Here is a 10,639-nt window from a genome sequence, read left to right on the forward strand (position 1 = left end):
AAGGCACTAAGGGGAGAATGAGTATGAGGGACTAGGAGGCCCAGCTGGGGCCCTAGAGGAACATTATGCTCTCAAAAAGCTGATGTTTGGTGAGCCTTCTTAAAAATGAAAAACTTTCCAAACTCTTCCTTCCACCTCCTCCCTGTGAACTCTTAGAATAATTTACTATGTCGTACACTGGGCCCTTTGTACATTAGCACTGAGCTGGGTTTATTGAGCAGTACCATATGAACTGCATTTTAGAAATGGACAAACAAAGACAGGGTGTCTTTACCTTAGATATTTTATTCAAATATTATATTCATAAATGACATAGTAAGCAAAACCAAAATAAGTCAGTGAAATAATTCCAGAGAATTAATCCTCTCTAAGGTCGCTACCTATATAAAATAATAAAACAAAATGGTGAATTAGTTCCTTAAACTGCTTGCACAGAGCAAATCATATAGGGCTATGTTCATTTGGTGGAACAGCATTGGATGCAGAAAAAGCAAGATACACTTGTGTGAAGTGTGATGGAATAAACTTGTACATGGGGGTACAGGTGTTAATAGGACCAGTCACTACACAGCATTAAACACTGAAACATGATTTACTTTTCAGAAAAAAATGCAAGCTGAAGCAATGGAAAGGAACTGGCTATGAGTAATTAAATCAAATTAAAATGATTAAACTTTCCAGTGGTCTGTCTACTTCCCTCCTTCACGATGCCCTGGTTCCATATACGCACGGCTTCCAGCCTAGGGATTGGCTCGCTGGCCAGGCCAAGCAAATCATGACTATCAAGGACTGGCTGATGTGAGAGCTGTTTTCTGCTGATCTTCTTCCACGCATAGGCTGAAAATTGGAGCCTGGTTCTCACCCACTGAAATCTCCAAGCAAGAGGGAATGTTCTGGTGAGAAAAGCAGGAGCTGGTGTTAGTTTCTTTTTCTGGAGGTTGGCAGCTTAACATTTGCACTCTAAACTCACTCAGGAATTTCATAGACATGGCAAGAACTCACTGTAACTGCAACCACCTGTGACACCAATCACTTCAAAGCCTATTCAGAACCAGGACAAACCACAAAGGGGTTTCCAGACATGCTTAATTATTACAAGGATTCATCAACAGATCTGGCTCGAAGTAATCCAACTAAATGTGTTTTTCCATCAGAAAATGCTGTTGTGTTGCATCAAAAATGTTGTGTGAAGCTTTCGTTGGGAACTTCTGAGGTTTAGTGGTGAAAGAGAGAGAGGGAGGGAAAGAGACCCCAACCCAAATAACCAACAGCCTGGATTTGACTTTTCCCAGGTCCAAGTCCCTCCTATATCTCATTCACAACAGGGACGTGCAGCTAGGACCTAGACTGCACCTTAAACTGTGAAAACTGTAATATCATGTGTGGTGTACTTAGTGCAACCTACTGTGGTTGCAGCCTAGTGGATTAAACAAGTCTCCTGTCAACATCATCACTGCCTCTGGAGGGGCAGCACTGGAAATTCCCTTCAGTCATGGTAGCTATTTGGGGGACAGGAGGTCTGATAATTTTGCTGGTGTAGGTGGGCCTGGCGAGAAGGATGCTCTGTGTAGAATTGGAAGCCATGTCTGCAAACAATGGGGAGGAAGGCAGATGTCTACATGGAGGATGGGATCTAAGGGAAGAAAAGAACAAGGCTGGGTCTACACGTGCCCCTTCCTTTTGAAAGGGTCATATTAATGAGCGGGTTCAAAAGATGCTAATGAGGCACTGCAATGAATATTCAGTGCCTCATTAGCATAATGGCGGCCACGGCGATGCGAAAGCGCGGCTTTTCGAATCACGTGCCGCCCGTGGAGACAGGACCTTCTGAAAGGACCCCCCAAGTTTTCGAAAGCCCTTCTTCCGATCACGAAATAGGAAGAAGGGGCTTTTGAAAACTGTGGGGGTCCTTTCAGAAGGTCCCATCTCCACGGGTGGCACACGATTCGAAAAGCCGTACTTTTGAATCGCTGTGGCTGCCATTATGCTAATAGAGTGCTGCATATTCATTGCAGCGCCTCATTAGCATCTTTCAAACCCGCTCATTAACATGACCCTTTTGACAGGAAGGGGCACGTGTAGACACAGGGCAAGAGTGTTTCCTTCTGCAGACTTGTCTAGCCGTGGCCTAGTCCTTGATTTTGTACTTTGGCTGAGGAAAAATTCTGACCTGTCCCTTAAAAGAATATACTTTATGTTTATACCATTTTGCAAACATCCACATGGGTGTTTAAACTCCACCAAGATGTGAAGAACTTTTTTTCTCCTCTTAACCAACCGTGGCAGGGTGGGGCCAGGAGAGGGGAGACAGGAGTGAAAAGAAAGCTGAGACAGAGCTGGCAACCAAAGTAGGAACAGCTGAGGAGGAGGCTGCCCTAAATCAATTAGGACCAACTGATCCTACTCAGGGCTACTTCTATAAGCCCTTCTCCACGCAGGGCAAGGGGAAGGTGGTGAAGGAGAGTTTGGGAGACAAGTGAGGAGAAGGAAGAGACTGAGACAAACACCTGGGGCCATGAAAGAGGAGCGGAGCCTCAGCAACCCAGGGGCTGTGCTGCGCCAACCCAGGAGGGGCCTGGAGCCTCACCAGAGACTTGGAGGAGCTGGTCAGCTGAAGGAGCCAAACTAAGGAAGGGACTTGCTGCCACAACTACCACTCGAGGAAGGGGATACCAGGGAGAAGTGTCTGGGGAAGTGGCCCAGGGAGAGGAGCTGCAGGGGCCAGGGCAAAGTGAGTCAGCCCTCACAGGCAGCGGCTGTCCAGGGTCCCTGGGGAGGAACCCGGAGCGAGTGGGTGAGGACCGGGTTCCTCCCCCGACTGCCCTCTGCCCCAACAAGGGTAACGTGGTTCATACAGTGGGGCCAGAGGACCTGGGGCCCAGGAATGAGACTGACTCCACCACACAACCAACCAATTCTTCAATCTTCTCATGTACCTGAGGTGTTCCATCAAACTTCTAGGCTACATTTACACTAGAAAGTTTTGTCAACAAAACTGGGGTTCCCTTGATGATTCTGTTCAAAATAACCTGGTGACCCCTAAGTGACCAGCCACACTCGGGCATGTTAGGGTGAATTGCATGGGCACTTGAACAACACGGTGAGGTACATGGGATGGAGGCAGGTTAAAGAGACCCTTTTAAAATACTATAAAGAAATATGCCTCAGCACAAAATGGCTAAAACATTAACCCCAGGACAAGAACTGAGGAAACAAGTAAACTGGGCAAGTCTAAGCCAGTTAGCACCGGGATTTACTGGACTGCATACAGCCTGCATTAACAGCAGTATGTAACTTCAGCACATCCTCTTGGCCACATCCTCTCTGCCTAAATTGAAAAACAGGAAAGACCATGGCCTCTGACCCATCAGCCCAGAGGAGCCAGCTGCGTACTTTAACAAGGAAAAAAGTAAATATGATATATATAGTTGTGTAAAATGGAGACTGGGGCTGCAAGCAAAGAGAAGCAGAAGCAACCAGGCTGTGATGTGTCAGGCCTCGGATGGAGCCAGCAGAAGGCAGGATTATAAAGGGGGGCTACAACGTAAGGAGGAGGAGGAACTCCCAAATCCTGGAGAGACCAGACGCTGTCTGCGACAAGGCCTGATCACCCTTCACCGCTCCTCCTGCCTACTCATGAGTTAGATAGAGTAGGGTGTGAATACCTAACAATACCACAAAAATCAGACACGTAGAGGAACATGATTTGTTGAGCAAAAGTCAACATGGTTTCTGTAAAGGGAAGTCGTGTCTTACTAATCTATTAGAGTTCTTTGAAGGGGTTAACAAGCATGTGGACGGGGGGATCCAGTAGACATAGTGTACTTAGATTTCCAGAAAGCCTTTGACATGGTCCCTCACCAAAGGCTCTTATGTAAATTAGGTGGTCATGGGATAGGAGGAAAGATCCTTTCATGGATTGGGAACTGGTTAAAAGACAGGAAACAAAGGGTAGGAATAAATGGTAAATTTTCACAATGGAAGGGGGTAACTAGTGGCGTTCCCCAAGGGTCAGTCCTGGGACCAATCTTGTTCAAATTATTCGTCAATGATCTAGAGAAAGGGGTAAGCAGTGCGGTGACAAAGTTTGCAGATGACACCAAACTGTTTAGGATAGTCAAAACCAAAGCAGACTGTGAAGAACTTCAAAAAGATCTCAGCAAACTGAGTGATTGGGCAGCAAAATGGCAAATTAAATTTAATGTGGGTAAGTGTAAGGTAATGCACATTGGGAAAAATAACCCTAATTATACACATAATATGATGGGGGCAAATTAAGCTACAACAGATCAGGAAAGGGATCTTGGAATTATAGGGATAGTTCTCTGAAAACATCCATGCAGTGTGTAGCGGCAGTCAGTAAAGCAAATAGGATGTTAGGAATAATTAAAAAAGGGATAGAAAATAAGATGAAGAATATCTTACTTCCCCTATATAAAACTATGGTACGCCCACATCTTGAGTACTCCGGCAGATGTGGTCTCCTCACCTCAAAAAAGATATATTGGCATTAGAAAAGGTTCAGAAAAGGGCAACTAAAATGATTAAGGGTTTGTAATGGGTCCCGTATAAGGAGAGGCTAGACAGACTGGGACTTTTCAGTCTAGAAAAGAGGAGACTGAGGGGCGATATGATAGAGGTATATAAAATCATAAGTGGTGTGGAGAAAGTGAATACAGGAAAGTTATTTACTTGTTCCCATAATATAAGAACTAGAGGACACCAAATGAAATTAATGGGTAGCAGGTTCAAAACTAATAAAAGAAAGTTTTTCTTCACACAGCACACAGTCAACCTGTGGAAGTCCTTACCAGAGGACACTGTGAAGGCCAGGACTCTAACAGAGTTTAAAAAAGAGCTCGATAAATATTTGGAGGCTAGGTCCATAGATGGCTATGAGCAAGGGGTAAGGTATGGTGCCCTAGCCTTTTGTCGAAGGCAGGAGATGGATGGCAGGAGACAAATCACTTGATCATTGTCTTCAGTTCACCTCCTCTGGGGCACCAGGCATTGGCTACTGTCGGCAGACAGGATACTGGGCTAGATGGACCTTTGGTCTGACCCAGTATGGCCGTTCTTATGTTCTTATGTATTAGTAGTATAGCTAGCTGAAGTAACACAATGCAACGGTGTGTCTTAGTCCTGTATCTGCTTAACTATGCAAGTATATGCTCTCAGTAAATGCTCTCATTAACTCTATTTGTATTCTGTCTGTTTGTATCCTGTCCCGTGGCAAGTCTGTCTACATGGTGGTGTGTTTATGTTTTAGTTTCATGAACCTGTGAGGGTCACGTGTAAGGCTGAGGCAAAGATGCCCCAGAACCCCCGAAAGGGCTTTGACCCAATGAGAGGGAAGTTCTGAACGCAAATCTGCCTCAGCTGGGAAGCGTGAGCCGCTGAGCCTCTGTGTTCTACAGGACAGAGTGTCGTTTGTGTCTCTATGTCATACCCTCCTATTAACCCATAAGTAGTCCCATCCCCTGAAACTCGAAACTCACACTTATTGGGGCTATATAACAGCTCTTAGAAATTGGGATAGATAACAGCCAATGAACTCCATCAATGCGCGGGCTGTTTTAGATAACTACTGGGAGTTAGAAAAACCCCAGGGACTGCTTCTCTTTCTGTTGGGCATAATCCTAGTCCTCCTGTTAGCAGTGTGGTGTAAGCCACAGCTATAACTACACCAGTTTCGTAATAGCAGAATCAATCTCAGTGGTGCGGGTCATCACCGAGAAGCAGCCCTCCTTTTTTCTCAGTTCAGCACTCCGCTCACCTCCACCCTTATTTCGGACTTGGAGCACAGCTTATTTGCTCCTCAGATTCCTCCATACCCCCTAGGTTGGTGCACCCACAGATTTGGAACCAGGGCCCCAGGCTGTGGTAAGAACTCCTCAGGGATCCTGAGCAGCTATGGAGAGCCCCAGGCCTCCACCCATTCTGGGATGGTGGGTGGAGGTGCCCAGACACAACCCCTATCCTGTGTCCCTGATCCCACAGGGTGCACCACCCAAGACCAGCGGAAGGTCTGGAACCCCACACAGCAGTTTGGCCTTTCTGGGCAGCCCTTACCATGGCCAGCTTCTGACCAGCCCAGGGGCCAGGGCAGTGGGGAAATGGAGGAGCAGGAGGTGGGACCCTAAGGCAAGGATGGGGGTCCAAACCTTCTTTGTGCCCAGGGACTGCATAAATCTGAACCTGCCCGTGGTTCTGCACCCAATTGTAGATCATTTCTTCCTGCAAATTTCCCCCCCTGAAGTGCTGCTGACCTGTAGGATGGACTGGAGTTCGAGAGAATACAGCATGATCCATGGAGCAAGGTGCCTAGGCCAATAATCATCTTCATCCTTGTTCTCGTCACAGACGAATGTTCTCCAACAGTAGCTATAAACTGGGGAAAAGGAACCAGTCGTGTGCTGAAGGAGACAGTGATCTCAAACATCAGTCTCAAAGGAGCAAGGCTAATTTGAGCCACGTATAACGCTTCTGCGGGGTCACCCTGGGCCAGAACCAGCTCAGGACACTCCAGGATTTGGCTCTCGTGTCCTCCTGGCCTTTTCCTATTTTCTGTCAAGGACTCACTAAACCAGACTTGAAAACTCCACCCCCACACCCTTATTCATCTGGGACATGTCATGTGTTTGTTAGGGGAAGAGTAAATTATCTATTTCTTCATGATCAGCAGCAGGTGATCAATGGCTGAGCTGGTTTTACTTTGGGGCTAGATTGAGGGAAAAATGTGGGGGCAGTCTTTGCAGGTATGTACAATAATATGTTTGCAAGTGACACTGAAACAGCAGATGAGATGACCCCGGATGCCAGCTGGTATTCTCCATTTATGCCCTGGATGGAACACTAGAGACAGTGGCAGAGCCAGGTCAGCTTCATGCCCATATCCGGTTCACCAGTGTGCCTCTCTCTGTCTTCCCACCACCTCCAACAAAGGGGCCTTGTCTCCTTTTGGCTCATTTGTGCCTGAGCCAGTGGAAAGAAAGGCCAGGTGGGCCCAGGTCCATGTCCTCAGCAGGGAGAGGAGGCGCAGGTGGATGGAGCAGGGCTTCCACTCCCCTACCAGACAGTCTTTAGCAGTGCCCAGAGTGCATCACGCAGGGCTCCAGCAGCAATTTAAGGTGTGAGGGCTCCAGCTACTGCTACAACCACAGTTGCAGCAACAGCTAGAAGCCCCTGGCTTCAGCCTCTAGCTGAGACAAGGTGATCGCTAAATGCCAGCAGTGATGGAGATCTTAGGGATCCTTATTTCTACTGCTAGGATCCGGGCTGAAAACACCAGCACATTTCATATAGATCAAAAAAAAAAAATAGCTGACAGCTACTAGGTTTTGGCCACTGACGCTCAGGGGATACCTAAGGCCTAAGAGGAAGCTCCAAATCCTATTGCACTATGCCCCAGGACTTTGGGCAAACCACTGGCCTAGAAGAGTCCATAATCCATTCTACAACCTCAGTGGAGCCATGTGTGACCAGGGCTGAGCGACAACCAAAGACCTAGAGGAACAATGCCCTATGCCCCGTCTCCATCCCACACAGTTCCTGTAACTGCATGAGTTGTTACCTGGGAGGTCCATAAGTCGGATGGTCACTCCAATGTTCACCAGGCTCCGTAGACCTTGACGATTGTTTTCTATTTCGTGATGGTAGAGCCGTGCTACATAAATGACGAGATTTATATTTGACTGGTCCTTCAAGAAATCCCGGATAGCCTTGCAACAATCCCCACAGGGACTCCAGGACAGGTACCAAGTGATGGAGCAGTGGACAGAAGGATCATATCTTTGTTTATAAAAGATATCTTTCAGGAAGTAGATTTCAGCATGCTCTATGTGGGTACTATGGCAACATCTCTGAACAAGCCTTTTGCTATTGCTCCACTTGATTTCATAGAGCAGGTAAGTCTCCCTTGGAAGCAGACTTGGGTCATAATTCTCCATAAATGCCTCATGGAATATCTTCCCCCTGAAACATGAAGGACATCCCAACGAGTCACTGACTGATGCAGCTTTATCACTAACAGCTTGCCAGTCACAGCAAGTAAGAAATCAGACCGATAGAATAGAGAGACAGCTAGACCAAAAGGGGAACACATGCAGAAGGATATAGAGAAACTCAAGAACAACAAGAAGTCCAATGGCACCTTATAGTCTAACAGATATTTTGGAGATGAAGTGGGTCTTTGCTCATGAAAGCTTATGCTCCAAAATATCTGTTAATCTATAAGGTGCCACAGGACTTCTTGTTGTTCTTGAAGACACAGACTAACACGGCTACCTCAGTCATACTTGTTACCATGCAAGAGAGAAACTCAAGACAGCCGTGGGGAGAAAGAGCAAGGCAGGGGAAGAAGGTGAGTTAAATCAGGTATCACAGTGATGAGAAGTGAGTGAGATCTGGATCTTCTCAACTCCCTCTTTGTCTGTAAGTTTTGGAGTACGTGGATACGGTGCTTTCATTCTCACCCTTGCGTGATGCCTGTGGATGCATGATCTGTGGGGAAAGAGAATAGAGTCACCTGGTGTGCAAAGACACAGAGGAAATCAGAAAAAGACAGTCCTCCCAAATGCATCCTCCCTGGCGCCACGCGTTCATGGAATTGTTCATTCTCAGTAGACAATTCCAATTCAAGACTGCTTGTGAAAATCTCCCTGTTATGGTGCAGTGAGTTGGGGAGAATGAGGGTGAGTAAGCCTCACCGTGGCCTCAAATATGGCCATTAATTTAACCGTGTGTTTGTGTGAGAAGGAGAATGGTCATTACATGTTCAGGAACAGTTAAATAAATAAATACCTAGTGCATGTGCATAGCTTATTATATTAATTAGACTCAAGGCCCCTGATTCCATATGTAAGGTAAGAGCCTACCAACATCGAAGGAATGGTTACTTCCTTTTTATTTTAAATGAGGCTTGTCACGTTATTTTCATCTAAATTAATCATTAGATTTTCCATATGTGAGATATTTTTCAGGACATATATTTCAGTAACTTGTATTTTGGAAGGCAATAGGGCAACGTTTACCCTGTGCCCTTAACTCGATATAAGATCTGCAATGTACTATGCAAATTATGTTTCCTAGTTTGAGTTCATTTCGAAATAGGCTATTTCAACATTTGGCACTGTGTAGACCTCAAAATACTGCACTATTTTGAAGTATCCTTTACTCCTGCAATGAGGGGTAGAGGGATGCCAAAAGAGCACAGCTGGTATTTCAAACAATATTTTGAAATACCGGGCACATTTTTGTAGAAAGGGAGCAGCTATTTCAGGGTACCTCCGTATCCCAAAAAAGCTCTGCAGTGTAAACATAGCTTGAGTCCTTTGTTAGCTGTACTAAGACCCAGAAAAAAAAAGTAGATGAACATGGCACAGGAACATTGGGAACATTTTAAAATGTAGGACACATTGAAGATGTTTATTTCCTCTTCATCAGGAGGAAACTTTTAGGGGGAAAAAATCATGTGATTATAATTTCTTGGCTAGGAGTTTTTGTGTAGTTTTCATGATAGTTTACCTTTTCAAGTTAAAGCTAAGCGCCAACCCAAGGCCATTCAGAAATTCCAAAACCTGCTCAGGTAAGACCTGATTCAAAGCCCATTAAAACTGTGAAAAGACTCCCCTTGATTTCAGTGGGCTTTGAATATTTGCCATAAGGTACACAAATGAACAAAGTGGATTTTTTTTGCCCGAATGTAACGATTTAGTTATACTGGCGCACTGTATATGTACAGACACAAACACCTAAGCATAGACACAAAAATCAGAACTGTTTGAGGAAAGATGGGCCTCATGGGATGTACAAAAAACAGTGGCTATCGTCTATAACAGACTGTCTCCACTCTGCTTTGTTCTCTTGCCTTTTTTTGTAAGAAGTACCTGCTTAGTACTGATGTAAGAAAAACATTTTGCTGTTAGTAATTTTGTCTGTCTTTACTGGCAGGTTAGCAGTTAAATATACTCTTTTTATAAATAAACTCAGAGAACTAAATAAACCAGTGGTATCTCTCAAATATACAACATATACAACATCCATACAGATGCACACATATATATGCTCTAAGTTCATACGGATGAACACAAATGCACACATATGCTGTACAGACATAGAAAGACAAATGCACAGTAATGTAAACATGTACACAAATGTATGCACTATTTCTGTATCTTTACCTCCCGTCCAGCCAGCAGCCATGGCTTTCTCAGCATAGCCTCTAAGACTATACTGTGTTACTGTTGCTGTTTTGAGTTTCTATTCCTGAGAACAGAAACTTAGATGATTCAGCTGAAAGGAGCCTGTGATTGGGAGATCAGGCTCTCTGAGTCATCTGGAGGAGGGACCTCAGCACCAATGCAAAACTGTATTTAATAAAACAATGTATTTTGATGGTATTAGGTGGTTGTTACAAACTTGGCTGCCCCTTTACTGGATTTGAAGAGCAACTTCTAATTACTTACATATATATATAGGACTTGGAAAAAAAGCTAGTTTTCTTCATTGAGATTTTCAATTGCTTGTTTTATTAAATGAAGCATTCGGGCAAATTAAAGGAAACCCCTATGGAATTCCTGCTTTCTCCCAATAAGACATGGGTATGAAAAGCAGGAAAGTGACATCTTCCCCTTGTTGA

At 45.0% G+C, this 10,639-nt stretch overlaps 1 protein-coding gene across 2 annotated transcripts; it reads right to left on the reverse strand.

Annotated features, from left to right (window-relative positions):
- Positions 1-271: 271 nt before the first annotated feature.
- Positions 272-10,251, reverse strand: LOC142017540 (C->U-editing enzyme APOBEC-1-like). Of its 2 annotated transcripts, XM_075002515.1 has the most exons (5): positions 10,182-10,251; positions 8,475-8,502; positions 7,574-7,974; positions 6,270-6,391; positions 272-893 (listed from the first exon to the last, which is right to left on the reverse strand). In XM_075002515.1, exons 1-5 carry the CDS (start codon positions 10,201-10,203, stop codon positions 783-785), a joined length of 684 nt encoding a protein of 227 aa, XP_074858616.1. In that variant the 5' UTR covers positions 10,204-10,251; the 3' UTR covers positions 272-782. The 2 variants fall into 2 exon arrangements, with proteins under 2 accessions (XP_074858616.1, XP_074858607.1); XM_075002506.1 differs by lacking the exon at positions 10,182-10,251 and having other exon boundaries at positions 8,475-8,615.
- Positions 10,252-10,639: the final 388 nt, after the last annotated feature.

The sequence above is a fragment of the Carettochelys insculpta genome, chromosome 1 (genome assembly GCF_033958435.1).
Source record: "Carettochelys insculpta isolate YL-2023 chromosome 1, ASM3395843v1, whole genome shotgun sequence".
Classification (NCBI taxonomy): Eukaryota; Metazoa; Chordata; order Testudines; family Carettochelyidae; genus Carettochelys; species Carettochelys insculpta.

Bases quoted from the DNA above. Each gene is read 5' to 3' on its own strand.
- LOC142017540 (XM_075002506.1), bottom strand. From the start codon at position 8,581: ATGCATTTGGGAGGACTGTCTTTTTCTGATTTCCTCTGTGTCTTTGCA. The intron at 6,392-7,573 runs GTAACAACTCAT...CCTTTTCCCCAG, and splicing joins CCGACTTATGGACCTCCCAG to TTTATAGCTACTGTTGGAGA. The intron at 894-6,269 runs GTCAGCAGCACT...TTTTCTCACCAG, and splicing joins AACTCCAGTCCATCCTACAG to AACATTCCCTCTTGCTTGGA.